Source organism: Athene cunicularia, assembly GCF_003259725.1.
Source record: "Athene cunicularia isolate RWA chromosome 1 unlocalized genomic scaffold, athCun1 chr1_part2, whole genome shotgun sequence".
Lineage (NCBI taxonomy): Eukaryota > Metazoa > Chordata > Aves > Strigiformes > Strigidae > Athene > Athene cunicularia.
In genome coordinates, this window is record NW_020799092.1 from 2,870,252 (window position 1) to 2,889,128 (window position 18,877).

Consider the following 18,877-nt stretch of genomic DNA (forward strand, 5'->3'; position numbering starts at 1 on the left):
TCCATGTGCGGGCCGCAGTGGGGGGGTGCGGGCCGCTGGGCCCCGCGCTAGCCGTGTCGCTCGGACATGTTGCGCCTTCCGAGCCGGAGGCTTGTCGCGGCGGTGAGGGGCTGGCGCGGCTTTTCAGGTCAGAGACTCCTCCCCCCACGCGCCTCGTTTCCCCAAAGCGGCGCAGCCCCGCTTGGGGCCGCTGGGCCCCGGCTCGAGTAACCGGCAGCTTGGGGCGCGCTCAGCCTTCTCGCCGCTTGGAGCCTTTCCCTCTCCCCCGGCACCGTGGCGGCGCTCAGGGGTGGGCGAGTAGTGAGGTAGCCGCCCCCCCGCGCGCGTCGGTTTAGCTGCGTGTGCGAGGGTCGTGGGAAGGCGACTCTCCGGCAGCGAAACTGGAGCCTCAATCATAGCCGAATCCGAGGGAATGAACGGCTTGTTTGAAAAATAAAGCTAACGATGTGGAAAGCTCCTTGCTGTCTTCGAAATACTGCTTTATTTAATGCCTGTTGTGTTCTCTCGTCTCGTTGCAAGCTATCCTGTTTGTCTTATGTGTAGGTGGAGAAAAACAGTGAAAACACTCCTTTTAAACTGCACAAAAAGCTGTATTTATATCTCACTGCTTGCGTCTCCAGCCTGTTAATCCAGTCAGTCATCACACAGTGAATGCTTTATGTTAACAACTATCAGTTACCATGCATAAGTAACCTTCAATTAGTGGCTTATCATACTGGCTCCCACAGAAAATCCATGGTCCATTTGTTTTGCTGTAAGTCTCTGAGTCTCGGATCCCTGAAAGACAGGTAGCTGTTGTGCTTGTGTTGTGTTTGCTTATGCTAGTGGAGATTTGATTATCATTTGTTCTAAGGAATCCAGTGCCATGCTATAGTAGCATGAATTGATTTTGTAGTAGGCACATAGTAAGCGACATAAAAGAACCAGTTTCTAAAACATCAGCTGGTGAATGTTGGGAAACTGATTACCATCTACTTCCCTGTGTCTGATGATTTGTATCTAGGCACATGTAATTAATTCTTCAGCTGCGAAAGGCTGACTGCCTTTACCGCAGTTGGTAAAGTGCGCAACAATGATATTTAATTTTAGATTTTGAATTAACATGTACACCCCAGCTCCCAAATGCACACTTGTAATTCTCTTTAAAATTTGTCTGCTTTGGCTGTGTGTGGATTTGGAAGAGGGATACATAACTGTATACTTTTGTGGAACTGTTTTCAATTTAGCTAATGCTACTGTCAGGTAAGTTAAATACATAAACAGGGACTCTTTAAGTATCTCATACAGAAAAAAAAATTGCACCACTGCAAACATCTGTGGTGTTTTAGGTCGTCTTTGTGGCATTATTAGTAAAAGAAAAGAACTGGAAAGGACTTGAAAACTGTATAATTGTTCCATATGAGTGGTAATTTTGAAGACATAGTTAAGAAAAAACAATATACAGGTATTGTGCTTTAAGCCCTGCAGTGAGGGAAGACAGGGAGGGAGAGCACCAAGTGTAGGAATCAGGCATGTGCAAACCAACATAGCTTTCTAGGTTTTCTTGCTGTATTGTCAGGTTTAGCATATGTTCATTTCTTTCCATCTGTTTTATTAATATTTGATGATTAGTCGAGTTGTGTGCACGTTGTTTCATAAACTAATATGGTACACAACTAATTGAGAAGTTAAGGAGGGATATTTATGTCATATAAGCTGGGTGAATACTACTAAGAGTCAGATGACTGGAGTATAATTCTGCCATTTGCTAACTGGAAAGGTCTTTTGCCTTGACATGGTGCATTTCTTTTCCTCTAGTTTGCAAGTCATGTGCTCTCCGAAGATATTCCATCCAGCCTGCCCAGCAGAAGAAGATTCCAAACCGGTATTTGGGCCAGCCCAGCCCCTTCACACACCCACACCTTCTCAAACCAGGTTAGGTTCAGGTCCTGTATGAGCTGATCATTGGTATTCTTTCTTGCCTGTTTTTCTAAGCTGTTTAGGACAGAGTATTGAGTTGCTGCATCATATAGATGTCCATGATTTCAGATGTTTATGATTAACTTCATTAGGCAGTAATGGCAGTAATTATATTTAGTAGTTAATTTCCTTGTCTGAGATTATACTGATTCAAAAAATAGGCTTTACATGTAAGATTTTTACCTTTTTCTCATGGAGTGCTTGGTCACCCTTGGGTACTGTAGACCTTTCATGAGCATCTTTGGGAGCTCACTGTCCTGCAGATACAATACAGTTTATATGAAGGGGGAGTCCTTTGTGCAAGCTGCTAGAATGTTTTATATCCAGTGTCTTGTGGGCCACAAAATAAAGGTGTCATTCAGAAAAGAAGATCAGGGAGAGGCTTACTGAGAGTTGGATGCCACTCATCTGAAGAACATGATCTCTTCTGGAGAGTATTCAAACTGTGAGGAAAAGAAGAACAGACTTGAGACTCTAAAGCTAGAAGGCACCAATGAAAGAAGCGCTGAGGTTGTGCAGTGTTATGACATTAATGAAAATGAGCATGTATGAATGAGATGACCTTGATTAAATCTAAATTAAAAAAAAAAGTAGTAAAAATATGTTCAAGAATTTGTCCAGGAAGACATTCTGGTTCTGTGTTCTTTTTCCATAGATGGATATACAAAGAGAACAGATGACTATATAACCATGCACTTACATATTTAACTATAAAATAGCTTGGGTCAGAAGGGACCTCAGGAAGTTATTAGGTCCAGCCCTGCTCAAAGGTGAGCTAACTTCAATACTAGCCGAGGTTGCTCAGGGCACCGATTAACAGCTCACGGTCAATGAGGCTGACACTTTTAAAAGTACTCACAGCTGAAACTGGAGATTGATTCTAGCTGCCTGTATCAATTTTCAGTTTAATGAAGGAGTGGTGTTTTCCTTAAAATAATACAACTTTTTTTTAATTGTGATTATTGTTTTAAAAAGTAAATGCCTTTAAGGCAAAGAGAATTTCCAGGCCTTGTAGTCAGGAGACAAATGGGATTCCCATGTTCCACCCTACTGCAGCTTCTAAACTTCAGTGGACTGTTTGTGGTAGTTAGAAAGTTGACTGGAATGCAGAGAAGCATAGGAGATTTGCAGTATAATACTGCAGAAATGTGGGGCCAGATTACATTAAAACAGTTTATGCGTTCTCTGTCATTGCAAGATCTACAGAGTAAAACAAATTTGGTAGGTTTGTTTTTTTCTTAAAAAAAACCCCAACTTTTACACCAAATAGGTGTTGGGGATGTATGATGTTGAAAAGGCATAAAGTTTAATGCAAATAGAACATATGTGATTTTCTTAAACTGTCTTTTGTCAAGGAGAAACATTCTGGATAGAACTTAACCCTCCCACCCCACCCATGCGAGAATCCACTTACAGTACAAGTAAAATTTCAGTTTTTATTCTAGAATTGTCACTGCATTAAAGAGGAAGAAAAGATTATGAAAGCAGAAGGTTAACAGTATGAAGATGCAATCTATGTTAAATTAGGGTTATTATGTAAAGTACTGGTTAAGGTTTATGTATTACTTTAAATCAAAGTTAAAGAGTCTCATATTTTTAAAAATACATACTTAACCTGTTGTTGGTTGTTCTTTCAACTTCAGTCTGGTTTTCATGAGTATCTCGATTGCTGTACTTCATATCCGTGACTGGAGTGGTTTAAAATGTACTTTCATCTAAGAGATCGTTTGTTTAGTTAGAGTCATTATAGTATTTAACTTTGGAAAATTCTGTGTTGTAAATTATTGAGAAAAGCTACATCTGCCCTGCAGAAGATTCCTTCTTTTACTCAGAATCTGATGCCAGCGTGCAGTTCATAGTTTGTTTCTGCCTGGAATCTTGTGACTGGTTAGACTCTCAGACCTCTGCATTTCTGCCTGATCTCCTAGTAGTGTAACACTCAATCCGCCCCTTATGGTTTAGAACTGCTTACTTTATGAGTTGACTTAGTGTGTATTTGAATAGACATTCTAGCTTTATCTGAGGAAATTAATGCTCAGCCTCAGGAGGTAATCTTCTGTTCAATGTCCACATGCTGTAAAACTCATCAGTTTTCAGCAGTCAAAGTCCAGTTTGCGTTGCCCCTTACCCTTTTTTTTACGTGTCTTTCTGAAAACATCCATCTGGTTTGGATGTTTGTCTAATTCTACCAGGTTTTGTGATTTCTGTTTTTGCGCAGAAATACGTAACAGAAAATCCAATTTGTTAAATTTCTGTCTTTGCACGATGGAGGAGCAGATTGCGTAAGGATGTGCTGCTATAGGGATGGAAGCTGAAGTGGTGCATGAGAGAGCACTGGAAAGGCTAATGAGGGACCACAATGAAGCCATGCATATGAAAGCATCAAGGAGTAGGCGGAAATCGGGCATGTGACTAGTAAAATATCACAGGCGCCTCGAATTTCTCAATCTGATTTGTTTTGTATTTGTAGGAGAGGTAACTCCAGGACTGTCACAGGTGGAATATGCCCTTCGCCGACACAAACTGATGGCACTGATCCAGAAGGAAGCCCATGGCTGGAATGGATTGGACCACACAGTGATTCTGCTGTCCAACCCCACGTACTACATGAGCAATGACATCCCCTATGTTTTCCACCAGGACACTAACTTCCTGTATCTCTGTGGGTTCCAGGAGCCTGACAGCATCCTGGTGCTCCAGAGCATTCCTGGAAAAGCGCTACCCTCTCATAAATCCATACTTTTTGTGCCCCGGAGAGATCCAAGCCGAGAGCTGTGGGATGGGCCCAGATCAGGCACGGATGGGGCAATTGCTCTCACAGGAGTAGATGAAGCTTACACTATCGAGGAGTTCAGACCCTTGGTGGCCAAGCTGAAAGGTAACAAAAGATGGAGGGGAAATGAGATGAGAGGCGGTTTGCAAGGTCTGAATGGTATGGGTTTGGAAGGTGGTCTGTGACACCAGTTCAAGACTATCATGAACCTGGGGAGTTGCAGGGGGTATGACGGTATGACAGAGACAGTTGGAAATTCTGTTAGCTTCTTGAGGGCCACCAATGGAATTGTAGTTTTGAAAGTAATAGTATTTCCTCCCCTCTGAATTTCTTGTGTACCCATGTGAATGCCAGCATGCATATCTGTGAAGTGTAACGAACAGGATAAGCAGCGAGAGCATCACAAAACATTACTGTTCTAGTATCTTTTCGCAGACAGAGCCAGAACCAGATGAAGTATAGGAAACTTGAAGGTATTTTATTCATAATAGACATGGAAAATGATCCACACAGGGAGACTGTTAGTCCCCTCACCTTTTTTAGCTAGATGTTGACTTACTCTTGAAATATGAACACTGCTGTCCTTTAGACTTGTTCTTCTGCACCTAGTATCACCATGTAGCCTCAATATTTATAATCCAGGGTGAACTTGAATGCATTATAAAATGAAACCGAAGGCTTATGACAATATAAAAAGGGCAGGTGCTTGGCGGATCACACAAATAAATAGAGTGAAATCAGGAGTCTTAAATACCATGTCATATTCTAGTTATTTTGTTTCAAACAAGGATATATTGAAAGTAGAAAAGTCACAGAAAGGTCAACAAGGATGTTCAAAAGTATGGAGTGTGTGTGTGAGATACATGCTGAACAAAACTTGCTCAGTTTGAAAAAGGAAAAACAGAAAGTAAGGTATGAGAGATGTATGTGGTTATGGAAAGCACAGAGAGGATGAGTAAGAATGATTGCTATTTTTCATAATTTACAAACAAATGGAACAGTGAATGAAATAATCACATGGCAGGTTTTTACATCTTTTAAGTTGTAAATCATTCATGGAAAGTTTGGAATGTCAAAAGTATAAATGGATTCAAAAGGTTTTAGTTGTGTGGGGGAAAGGTCCATGAAAAGCAGTTAGTTGCTGTTATGAAGATGCAGCCTTGAAATGAAGAAACCAGAAGTGGGGAGGATGTGCTAAAGGAAATACTCTTTCATAAATGCCTTGTTTCTTAGAGACTCTTTGTAAGCATCTGCTGATGGCTACTGTCACCCAAGGAGGAGGGCCTAGGTGGACATTAGCTGTGACTCAGCATGGATTTTCTACTCATGCCCATTTAAAATGCTGTGTGGGGAGGATGTGGGTGCTAAGTCTGATGTTCTAAATAAATTTCCACATAGGTAAATATGTTTGTCCTCAGTAAGTTCATCTTCTCTGAATGGCTGAAATAACCAGTTGTTCCCCAAAGATATTCTGAAGCATAGTTGATAATGAGCCCAATTCCATGTGATGGGTTAAAGGGAAATTGTCTTACAGCGTCAGGTGGGACAGGCTAAATGAGAGAACAGTTCAGAACATGCACCGCTGCAGTGCAATGGCTACTTAGCTTACACGAGCGCAACTTTGATCTGCAAAATCTGAATAGATCTGTGCAAGACACGTGTATTCAATCTACGTGCTATGAATTGGTAATCTTCCAGATTTTGAAGAGATTGCTAGTATCATGTAACAGTGGAAGTGTCTATGTGGTCTGTAAGTGCAAATTCAGAGGAAATTAATTTCTCAAATATGCCAACAGGTCTCGTTTAGGAGAAGCAAGGTTTGTTCAGTATGGGGAGGATATTTCTACCTTTATTTTAATCTGTGTCAGCTTTTGGTTTGTATTCCAGGTGAGTCAAACATTGTTTGGTACGACTTGACGAAACCAGTGCATACAGAGCTGCACTCTGACTACATGCAGCCCCTGGCTGAGATAAAAGCTCGGAACAAAAACCACATCCAGGGTATCCGACATCTGGTGCAAAACCTTCGGTTGATCAAATCTCCTGCAGAGATTGAAAGGATGAAGATAGCTGGACGGGTGACAGCAGAGGTATGGGGTCGTGTGCTCTCCAAATGAACCAGTGCATTCCTTTAAAGAAGAAAGGGAAGAGGGCTGTTGGTGGGGTGGCATGGGTTGGAAGGATAGCTTTGATCTAATCTGTTACTGAACTGCTGTATCTCAACCATCGGCTGGGCTCAGCTCCCTCCCCATGACAAAGAGAAACAGGAAGACTGCTTGGACTACCAGCTTCTCTCAATTATTGTAACTCTAGCAAAGACAAGCCAGCAGCTGTTCAACTTTGTTTAAGAGCAATATCTATTCAGGAATAGGGGTAGCCTCTTCACTCTCTTCCCAGCTTCTCCTCTCCTTCCCTACGCCATTTTCTTTCCCATTTATCCTGTTGATTTTGAGGAAACGGGATTTTTGTGAACACATTGCCTGTGTATGTCTCTGTATTCCCACTTTTCTCTCAAATGCCATTTGAACTCATTGACCAGTTTTAAACAAATCTGACAGTTACCTGAAATGCAATTATGTTTGTAAGTATTATTAAAATAGCCGAATAGAAGAGAGAGGCACAGCTTGTCCTTCTCTGAAAGAAAAGCTCCATAAGGCACTCCTATTATATGTGAGGAAATCCATAGGTGAGACAACTTGTAAAATGCCAACCTATGGGATCAGCTTCAATCATCTAATCCTTTTTTCAAAAACCAGAGTCAGTCAGCCCCTAAATACAGTTTCACAGGGAACAGAGCTTAATTAGTTCTAGTCTTGACTGCACTCTGCATTTTCAGCTGCCTCTGGTTCCTGTGTTCTGACCCAGCTGTTTTTAGGCCTTTCTCAAAAGGCAGCAGGTAAAAAAAAAAAAAAGTTCCCTCAAGTTCAGGTTCCTTTACTAACTGAAAGGTCCTTCTTTTTCATAGGCTTTCATGGAGACCATGTTTGCCAGCAAATCCCCAGTGGATGAAGCCTTTCTGTATGCAAAGGTGAGTACTTCATGGTTGCAGGGGAGATGAAGGGTTGGATGTTGTTTATCCTTCCAGGAGACTAGAAATGTCAGATCTCTATCACGTGCCTCCCACTGTAGCAGATTTGTCTTTTACCCAACTCTTGTAGTTCTATGACACACAGAAAACTCAGTGCGAGGAATTCTTCAGCTGTACTTTCCATACTCTTATTGAAGGAGCATGGTGGTTGTCTAAGATTATCTGCTATTGATGTCTTTTTCTACTGTCGTTACATACAAAACCTGTGAAACAGAGACATAGTTGTTGTCTTATCCTATAACACAGTTCTGTTGTACAGAATGTAAGTAGTTATAACACCTATTTGTAAAGCCTGCTTCTCTTGACTCTAGCCTCCTACTACATCAGATTACCGTAGCTGTCTTGAAGCAGTGTAGATGCCTCTCAGTTACAAACTAAGGACTTACTGGCCTACGCATTTGGTAAGGAATTTTGTAAGGAATTGCAGCGAGATGCCTGTTTGAGAAACGTCAGCAGGATTTGACACTCTGTTATAACATAGATGGGCCTGTGCTGACATGGCACTGAGTACAAGTACTGACTTGTAGAGGAAATTATTTTAATTAAAGTGTATTTTACAGATCAAATTTTCACTCCAGATCAGGATCATAAAACCTACTATGTGTAGGCATCTTAGAGTGTTCTGTCCCATGTGATTTTGGTAATTGTAGAGAAGACATGTTATTAAAATATTGAGAATATAGACAGTCTTTATAGATACAAGTTTATTCATTTTCATGCTTTCATCAGGTTCACCACACAAGAAAGGTAAAGATCTTGAGGCTTGCAGTGCCTTTTTTTTTTGTCCCTCGGACATCAAGGTAGTGCATGCTTTCTGACCTTCGTAGTTCAAAGAGTCATGAAAATAAATACTGCTGTAAATATGCTGGTACTTCGTAATTTTAAAAGACAACAACAAAAAATTATTGTTGTCGTGCTAACATTTAGGATCTTTGAAAATTCACAAAGTTGTATGGCACCCAAGAGCATTATTTTATATAAAAACAAATCCTCACCTGGACTTAATGACAACATAATGGATGTTTGATAAGGTATTGAACAGCTTGCACCAGAAAGAGCTTCCATGAGACCAGATGCAAGCTTAAAACACTCTCTTGAAGAGCAGATAGTTTTATATTTTTTTCTCCAGTGTTCTTGGAAAACCTTCAATGCTGCCTTCATTTAGCGAACTCACTTTTTGATGTACAAATTTAAAAAACAGTTGCAGGACATGAATTATGATAGCCTCGTGGCAGTTAATCACCTGAATCAGCACTAACGGACTCCTCCTCTCTGAATGATATTTCAGTTTGAATTTGAGTGCCGAGCTCGTGGTGCTGACATCTTGGCATACCCCCCTGTTGTTGCTGGTGGCAACAGATCAAACACTTTGCACTATGTGAAGAACAATCAGCTCATCAAGGTAAACCATATGTTGTCCGGTAACTTAAAATGCAGTGCTGTGGCACACTGTCCCCATATGTATCCCCTAGCTGCTCTTTGTTTTGACTGACCAGATCAAACTCTTAAATACATATTTTCAAGTGAGCAGGGAAAGGAATCCTGCCCTGATTAGTTTTACAGTCAGTGACAGATTAACTTCTCTCTGTCTAGTCTCTTTCTCTCCTCTTTGCACTTGCTGCAGAACAGTGGAAGGACTTGCAAACAACTTCATTTAGCAAGCATGTCTGCTCCCACACTGTGTGCAGCAGGGTGCAGTGCTGGGTGGGTTTCTAGCCTCACAAAAGCGAGAGACCACCGCAGCAGGCAGAATGAAGGCACTGTGGGAGGCCTTCTGCTGTCACTTGTGTTGTTTGGCCTTGCTTTGCAGCATAAGGTGCAATAGTGTGTTCCTGCTCTGGCGAAGCTGAAAAGCGTTTTGAAGTCCATGTAGGCCAGCAAAGCAGGGAAGGGGAACAAGGAGGAAAAGGATGAGCATTAAATGTTGAGAGGTGGATTAGATGGCTGTAGGCAAATTAATGTGTCTTGTTTTATTTTGAAGATTCATATTATTGAATTGAACCCTCTCCAGCTTTCCTGACAATACACCTTTAGATTCAGATAAGTATTTTCAGAAGCAGTATTCCCCCACTGCTCTACTCATGATTCACTTTTCAGAGTAGCATATTTTTCCTCTGTCTTAATGCAGGATGAAAGTTTCCACTAGCATTGTCTTTTCTTGAAGCTTGCATGCTAGCAGACCTTGAAATGATCTGCAGAGACAGACATACAAAAGATATGACAGGCTGCTTTTGGCAGAAAGAAGTCTCCTTTGTTGTACTGTCATCCAAGGTCAGGCATGCTCATGTTAGCAAACTCCAGTTGCTTCTGTTAAAATTGTTCATTTAAATGACTGTCACTTGTTTTTCCCAAACTGTTAAGTACGAGGTTAAACCCATAAACTTGACTCTTTCTTTTCCTTTGTGTGCTACTTCCTGCAGATCTTGTTGCTATATAGGCATCTGAAGGCTGCTTATGGCCTCATGTGGTCTTCATTCAGTCAACCACTTAGTGGACTCAGCTTTAAAGAAAGAGAACAAGATGAATGACGATAAGGCAGTTACTGAACAATCAAACCACAAGCTGAATTCCCTTAGCCAATAAATTGTTACTTAGTTTGTTTAATTGCTTGGAAGAGGACAGGTGCTATAATTTCATATTTTACTTAAAGAATTGAAACAGCTATTCTGAAAAGTTAAAAATACAATTGAAATGGATAGTTAATGGCCCGTATATTTAGTGGAGTAGTGAGATCTGCTCACTACTAGTTTATCTACTGTGTGTTTGTGGCACTTAACTGTACATATTGATAGTAGCTAGCAATGGAAGTACTGCCAGCAGTGAAATTCTACTGCTTACTTTTTCCGTTAATGTGCTAGAATTATTCCTTGTCATTCCAAATCATGGCTGCTGGCACAGTCACGGATCTGTGGAGTGAATCTCTGTAAAAGGCCTTGGATTACTTGTAGTGCAAATCCATAGAGAATTTAATCCAAACTTTTCACAGATCTCACTGCTTTATTTGTGTTTAGCCCCTTTAAAGAGGGAAGGCAAAGCAGTGATTTTGTTCTGGCCCGTTGTCTTTTTTGTAGATGTGCAGTCTGGCTTTTTGGAAGATGTGCAGTCAGTGATTTAATTGACATGGAACAGTTTTTGACTTCACTGAAGTGAATTGGAGGTTAAGATCTCCAACTGTTTTTTCTTCAACACCAGCTAGATTCAGAAGTGTATCTCAGAGCAGTCAAGAAAGTCCTAGAAGAGAACAGGGAAGATGGTACAAGCTATTCAGTAGTGCATTTACAGTAGTGATACACTGTCAAAGAAGGAATTTTGCTGGGTCCTCCTACCTTGTGACAAGGCTAAATATTTAACTGTTAGTGTTCTTGTGGGTAGCTCAGAAATCTATGTGCTTTTTGCAAAACCCTTCTGTCTCAGTCATTATCAGAGAACTTCTAGTGAAAGGAGTCACTGGTATAATTTGCTGGAGTAAGTGATCCATATGTGAATGGGACTGGATGCCTCTGAGCCCAGAATAGTTCAAGGAAAATGTCTTTTTTTTACTCCAAAGTGTTTAGAAATCAGCATGTTAAGAGTTCAGGCTGTAGACAAGCCTAACAGTCAGAGACTACCTTGCAGAGAAACAATCCGACTGGAATAGCCTATTTATAAACAGTAGTACCTGGGGTGTTGTTCTGCAGAAGGAATTCACATCTTTGCAGCTGCTTTGCAGAAATAAATACATAATCTCCTTTCCTGCTGTTAGACAGAAAAATTGAGTTAATAGCTGGACTGACTGACAGGGCATTTTTTCCTGTTATTCTCCAGGATGGTGAACTGGTCTTGCTAGACGGTGGATGTGAGTCTTCCTGCTACGTAAGTGACATCACACGTACCTGGCCCATCAATGGAAGGTATGCTGCAATAAGGCTGCTTTGAAGAACTTTGAGAAACTCTTAAATAATTGATGGATTGAGTGTATGTGTGTTTAATCTCTGAGAGTAGCTTTTAACATGTCCCATTCTGTGGTTCTTCAGAGTGATCAAATTCTGTAAGCTTCTCACACTGAATGATTAGTTGTATTCCCCCCCCCACCTCATTAATTACTGCATGAATATGTGTGATTACTGCTATTTTCGGCTATTACAGCATGCTTAAAGTGCAGAGAGGGCATTTGTGTATTGATCTGTGGCTGACTCTGTGTAAGAAAACAGGAGTTTAGTTGACCTGTACATGGCTCTGTTGTGAATTCACTGGTGTGGTGTCCCTGTGGTTGTGTGTTTGATTTCCTGTATGTTTTGGCTCAAGTGCATTCTTTTTCCTGCAGTAGCTTTGCCTTACTTTGCTTCAGAGTTAGGTTGTCAGATGAGAAACCCTGCCCTCTACCCAGTGTATTGAAGGGCATGTTGCAGTGGTGCCTTGTCTGGCATTTCATGTAAGGAGCCAGTTACTTTCCTTTCTGACTTACCCTGCTCCAACACTGAAATGAATTTGTCCCAAAAAAAGGTTCTGGTTAGAGGTTTAATTGTGAGAAATATGCTTGTTCCTTTTCTCAATGGTTTTCAGGTTTACTGAACCCCAAGCAGAACTATATCAGGCTGTCCTGGATATCCAGAAGTCCTGCCTGAGCCTCTGCTCCCCAGGCATGAGTCTAGAAAATATATACAGCCTCATGTTGAGCCTTATTGGACAGAAACTGAAAGAATTGGGGATTCTAAAGAGCAGCAGCACTGAGAGTCACTTCTTCAAGGTACTTGATTTTTTTACCCAGCTTCCCCCTACTAGGCCTGACTGTTTTCTCCTTGGGTTATATTAGTGGCTTTAGTTTGGTTCAGGAGTGTGCTTTTGAGATGTATCTTCTCATTGTCACCATGCACAGTGCTTTAATTCATCTTGTGGGCTGGTCTCAGCACAGGACTGGATTTCTTTTTGACAAGGCTAAACTTGAAGATATGTTTCAACCATTTAGCACACAATTTGGTCTGAAGTAACCCCCTAGTCTTATATGTACACAGTGTGAATATTTGTTCCACTTGCTATTTCACTCTGCAGGTCTGTTACCGGTGGTCTGCGCTATTTTTTAGTGTAGATGCAGCTTTAGAGTACAGACAGCCTGAAGAGACCTGCAGAGACATTGGCACTAACACAAAATTCTGGGTCCATAGCTGGCTGCAGGCTGACATAGTTTTGTGATCTATTTAACATAGCATAAATCTGCATTGTCTCCAAAAGATGCAGCCCATTCTTCTCCATCATTCCACCTGCTGCCTGTTCGTCATCATTTTGTGTCAGTATTGGGATTCACAGAGCTACCTGGTGAACAAGACTGGGAAACTGGTCTGCTTTAGAGCTGAACCTGCAGATAAAATAGGATTGATTTGCAGTTAGAGAAGTTTATCCAGTCTCACTCACTGTAAACGTGCGTAATTGCTGGTGCCAGTGCAAGAAAGATGAAGGAACCAAGTGATGGAACTACCCCTTCAGCAGCAGGACAGATGTGTGCCAGGTTAATTGTCCTACAGTGTCAATGCAGTAACAGCACGAGTTCTCGCCTGTGAAAGGAGGCTAGCATGCCGGTTTCTCTCGGCAGGCGGCAGCACAGCCAGATGAGACCAGCGTCTGCAGCTCAGTACTCAGCAAATGTGAGGAGCGTGGGTCAGAGGAGGAGTTAGCTCTTTGATTCCTGCTGTCAGGGAGCTCCCCTCTGGAGGGAGGGGGATTAGGATGATGCGGGGCGGAGACGGTGTCAGTACCCTGTAGAGGTGGATTAAAATTCTGCTGTAGCTGCTGAGTGAAATTGGCCCAGCATTCACTCTATCATTCATAGGAGACCTCTTTGCCACATCACGTAGCAGCTGCTTCTGGTTGTCAGGGTTTGCTGATGGGAGCAATGCAGGGCTTGGATGTTTAAGGGATGGAAAGGTTTGGGGCAGCAACACTCAGTGAGCTGAAAACTAAATTCTTGCCTGACATACTGAGGTGGTGATGGGCTTGGGCTGTTCTTTTAAGTAAGAGGGAAAGGCAGTCTGCAATGTGCTCATAATAGGCACCTGCTATGGGTGGGGTTTGAGGGCCATCCAGTTCTGGTAAATGGAAAACAGCCCCAGGTGACCCAGTCATGATCACTAGTTAAGGACTATTCTGTCTTTTCTCTCCATCTTTTGTATTGGAACAAGAGGTTGGGCTGGGTTTAACTGCCTCCATGACACTTGTTTTGTCTTCTGCTAGGCTGTTCGGAAGTACTGCCCACATCATGTGGGCCATTACCTGGGCATGGATGTTCACGATACCCCAGATATATCCCGATCACTCCCGCTCCAGCCAGGCATGGTGATAACCATTGAACCAGGTAAAAAGCGATGCAGTCAGTGGTGAACAAAACAGTGCCAACACTGAGGATAACAGTATTGCTTTGAGTAGTAAGTTGATCCCTCAGACCAAAGCATTCAGGTCCTTTCTGGTGAAATTAAAAATGGTTACAGTATTAGAAGACCTTATTTCCCTCCCAGACACAACCAAGGTAACAAATTGTGAGAGTAAACTCTCAGAAAGTGTCTGTGCAGCAGAAGGCAAAGTACTATAGACCTCAGACTGCTACTGTTTGACCCACAGCAGCGCAGGTCAGTTGCAGTACAGAGAAGCAGGCTGAATTCACTTGTGCTGTGTTCTGTGTTACTGTGACTATCACTGGTAGTGTAATTCTTGAGCAATGCAGTCTGCAATTACAGGCATTCGCAACTTAACTTTGCAAATTAGACTTTTCACTATGAATCTTTCTTTCTTAGAGCTGTCAGCTGGAAACTGATATTTAATGCTTGGCTTTTCTCTCTCTCTATTCAGAACATTGTTAAAATCATCCTTGTGAACATAGCATTGAGAGCAAGCAGTGCAGAAAGGCCAGCTGTAATTGTGGAGGTTTTTATTAACATGCTAGTGTCTGTAGGCACTAAGGGAGACTTCCCTTTCTTAGCCCACTAACTGCCATGAGTGAGGGGAAAGAGTAGCTTTCCTTATTAAAAAACTTCCGGATCAAACTCATGTTATGTTGCTGAAAATCTTATCTTGCTCTCATGGTGGTACAGTATGGGAAATGAGGTGTTCTGCTGAGTGTTGTATTTTTTAATTCCCTTCCATCTTTCAGGCATTTATATCCCTGAGGATGATGTGAGTGCCCCAGAGAGGTTTCGTGGCATTGGTGTGCGCATTGAGGATGATGTTGTGATAACAGAGGATGCACCACTCATTTTGTCTGCTGACTGTCCCAAGGAGATCTACCACATCGAGCAGATCTGTGGCCGCAGCTTATGATGCCCCTTCTCTGCCTCTTGCATCCTCCTCGGGAGACACAGCCCTCCAGGGATGCAGATCCCTGTAGCTGACTGTAGTTGTCAAGTGATGGAGGGTGTGGAGAGTTGATGGCTGTTTCCAAGACTGGGCTGAGAAGTGGAATGCAAAAGGCTTGGTACTGAGGGGTGAGAAAGCATAGCAACCTCTTCTGTGTGCATTTTCCTTCTGATTTGATTAGTGCTGATGTTGAGTTGTTGTAGGACATGGGGGTGGATTCATCCCTCTGCTTTGTGGATCCATCTGTTCTGGTGACCTTGGAGAGATGCATTTTGTCAGTGCCACCAGCAGGACTTCTGCCTGGTCCCTCTCCAGATGCATAGGTGCAACTGCTGAGACCAGGGTCCCATTTTTTTCCCCTTTAGCAGTAGTTTCACAACAGTTAGATTTAAAAAATGAAGCATTGATAAATGCTGGTTTGGGGGAATAAAGTGTGTCAGACAGCTTTGATTTTTATAGAGCCCTGAAAGGAGGCGTTTTGGTAGTCAGGAAGATGGGTTTAGTTAAGAGGTAGTTTTATCTGAAGCCTGGGAAGAACACTTCTGGTATTTTAAGGATAAGGATGTGATTTGGCCTTGTTCAGGCATATGCAGAATAGGCCAACAATAGGGAAAAAGATCTCATATGGTCTTTCAGCTTAGTGTAGTGTTTGGTAATTTCAGAAGGGATAAATAGGGCTCAGGAGGTTGGACATAGCCATTCTTGCTGTCTTCCACATTCCCTTCTTTTTGTCCCGCATGTCCATTCCAGTCTCCTGTTCTGAGCCCACCTCTATCCTGGGAAGTAGGGCCATGTTGGCTGTACTGGACTCCACTGGTGAGCTGCTGGCTGGCACCTAGATGTGAGGTGTCCTATTCTGGGACAGTCACAGCACCTTTCTGGTTTATGCTGTAAGTGCCAGCAACTTCAGCAGTGCATTTTTGAAGAGTCTACCCTTTGATGAGTCTTGCAGCTTTTATATGGAATCTAAAGTAATTCAAGTTTTCAAAACACTGAGGGCTTGATCATAGCTGCCTTGTGGGTTTTGCCAAGTGCAGTCAGTAACTAATGCACTGTGATAATATTTTTGAGGTAGCTGCAAATGTGGTTAGGGGCTATGATGGACGGGGAGTAAAGAGAAGAGTTGTCTTCCCTTAACATCAGCCTACCACCCAGGCCATTGTATGCAGTAGTAAATACACCTACTAGAGGCAAACATGTTGTCTGTGTATTTACTGAAAATGTTTTGACAATCAGCTGTTTAACATGTCTGAAAAATGGCTCTCATCAGTGCACCTCCTGTTATTTATGCTTGCTGTTGCATCACATCATCTTACTTCCTTTCTGATGGTACCTTTCAGTATTTTTCATCTGTTATCCTCAGTCCTCCCCTCCCCCCCACTATAATGTCACTGTTTTCTAATCAATGTCACTGCCTCATCTCCGGTTTGTCATAATTTCCCACAGTGGATGTTGTCAGAACCATGTTGGGGAAGTAGTCAGGGTTCACGAGTTCAACCTCTGGATCTGTTGCTGTGTGACCTCTAGCAAAATCTGCTTTTTTTTTTTTTTCTTCTTTTTTCCTTTCCATTTCACTTAGTGAAGGCCAAATGGACAGTGTTTTGCATCTGTCACTGCTTTTAATGGGAGCTGGGTGCATGCACTGTGGTTTGAATTTGGCACTTGAAAGGCAGCCAAGACGTGCCATAATTTTATTTTTTAAACAGGACAAAAGGTAAATTCTTTTCTAGAGTGTAGTATATCGAGTTTCAACTATTTCAAAGAATCTGCTAATCTTCGGTAGAAGCCTTTGTTACATGTTCATCCGTTACAGTGATATGCACAATGTAAATTGTTAGAAGGAAAGCTTGTTAAGTGTGGACACAGAATTAATGAATGTTTTTTATGTTATTCTGATCTGTAACTTGTCTGTTGTTCCGATTACACCTGTTAGAGCCATGTCAGCTGGGACAAATCTTGAATTTTGGAACTATGTAAGCAGCTTAAAATTACATTAACCTGAGAGCTAAATGTGTGTGCTGATCTGCACAAGCGCTTGTGTTCCTAACAGAGTTAATGATTGTACTTACTGTAAATAAGCCTTTGAAATACATATTAAAAAGTTATTTTTAAAATAAAACTATTTGTAGACAGTCATTTCTTGGGCCATCCAGTTGCATGGCTGTTGAGGAGATACAGGCACCTCCAGAAAGAGCATTATTTTTCAGGGAGATTTATATATTATCTGTAACCTATCTTGGACATGAAATAACGTTGCCAAATGTAGGCACATACTAATTCCTACTCCTCTCAGGAAAATCCTGCAAGTTGCAAACACCAGTAGATCTTAAGAATGTTGTAGATGAGTATTTCTGTCAGTGAAGAAGTGTTTGTGACTGCTGAATGGGGAGTAATGGGTCTGCCAGGGCTGCTGTGCTCCACCATGCTAAGTGTGTCAGATTTAGGCTGTGCATTGCACCATCTTCTGTAATTTTTCTATGGTGTTCAGCCACAGTTTCTTCAGCATAAACTGCTGCTAATGTTTTAAATCTGTTGTTCCATGTAAAGAAGAGTGCATTCTGCAGAATGTATTAAATTTGAGTCTTACCAACCTACATTTTTGAAGGCTTTTTCTCACTTGTTGCAGAGGTGGATAATCAGCGTATCATCTGTGACCTACACACATGCTACAGTGTCCCTTGAATACAACCAAATCCATGAACATTTTACATGACCTTCATCAAGAAACTTTAAAGAATCCCTTCTCCAGCTGCTATGGTGTACCTCCATAATGGCCTGTACCATACTGCCAGGCTGACAGTCTCTCTGCCACAGAAGAGATCCCTTGCTCCAACCACTTGGGTGAAGGAGCAGCTCTCAGTGGCAGCACAAATTGCCAGCTGCTTTGATGAAGGTGTTAGTGGGATCACTGGAAGTGAAAGAGAAATTGAGGTATATTCACTTGGGGAGAGATTTTATTGCTACTATGGCACAGGTCTCAAGGGCATCAGAGTGTGAGAGAAAATGAGAGCCAACCATCCCTATAGAGAAGCTGCTTTGCTTTTAGAGGAAACCCAGGAGGCTTTTCTTGGCATTCCCATTTCACCTTCTACCAGGGGCCTGCCTTGTCTTTCAGAGAACTAGTTAGTAGTAAAGTCCTGTTAAAGTACAGTCTGAGCAGAGGTGCTAATTTGCAGATACACTTCTGTCATCAAAGTGGAAAGAAATTTGGCATTTAACACAATTTGGCATTCTATCTCTGTTATCTGTGAAAAATACAATATGTCTTTCCTAGAATTGCATTCATGATTTTGCAAAGGAACCTGATGGTGAAGGGAAAAGCAAACTGAGGGAGCACATAAAAGAGAATGGAGATGGAGGTTTTTGGGAATGTACGATGCAATAGAGAAGATTCAGGACAAGGGTGTGATTTGGAGCTGTGGGGATGTGTGCAGATGGATGTGAGCACAACAGGGTATAAAATGGCTGTTCAGTATGTTGTCAGACTGGTGCAACATCTCCAGGAAACTGGATATGCTAACCAGGAGACCCTGAATGATTTGTCCAGCTCAGGAGGGGGGAACAAAGGAGTCAAACTGTATTGATGAACGTGGTCTTAACAGTTAGTTTAATTATTTCTTTTAAAAATCAATAGAATTATCATGTGAGAAAGTTTTCTGCAGTTTCATGTTATTGATCATGTGTCACGTTAAATAATGTGAAGGGGAAAAGCAGGTTTCTAGTCAAAATCTTCATTA

General features: G+C 41.9%; 1 protein-coding gene across 1 annotated transcript; it reads left to right on the top strand.

The window, feature by feature from the left end:
• On the top strand, positions 1-17,259 carry XPNPEP3 (X-prolyl aminopeptidase 3). The gene is made up of 10 exons (XM_026868392.1): positions 1-127; positions 1,798-1,914; positions 4,430-4,837; positions 6,620-6,822; positions 7,698-7,760; positions 9,109-9,222; positions 11,625-11,710; positions 12,363-12,546; positions 14,025-14,145; positions 14,938-17,259. Exons 1-10 carry the CDS (start codon positions 67-69, stop codon positions 15,102-15,104), a joined length of 1,524 nt encoding a protein of 507 aa, XP_026724193.1. The 5' UTR covers positions 1-66; the 3' UTR covers positions 15,105-17,259.
• The last annotated feature ends 1,618 nt before the right edge of the window (positions 17,260-18,877 follow it).

Bases quoted from the DNA above. Each gene is read 5' to 3' on its own strand.
- XPNPEP3 (XM_026868392.1), top strand. From the start codon at position 67: ATGTTGCGCCTTCCGAGCCGGAGGCTTGTCGCGGCGGTGAGGGGCTGG. The intron at 4,838-6,619 runs GTAACAAAAGAT...TTTGTATTCCAG, and splicing joins CTTGGTGGCCAAGCTGAAAG to GTGAGTCAAACATTGTTTGG. The intron at 11,711-12,362 runs GTATGCTGCAAT...AATGGTTTTCAG, and splicing joins ACCTGGCCCATCAATGGAAG to GTTTACTGAACCCCAAGCAG.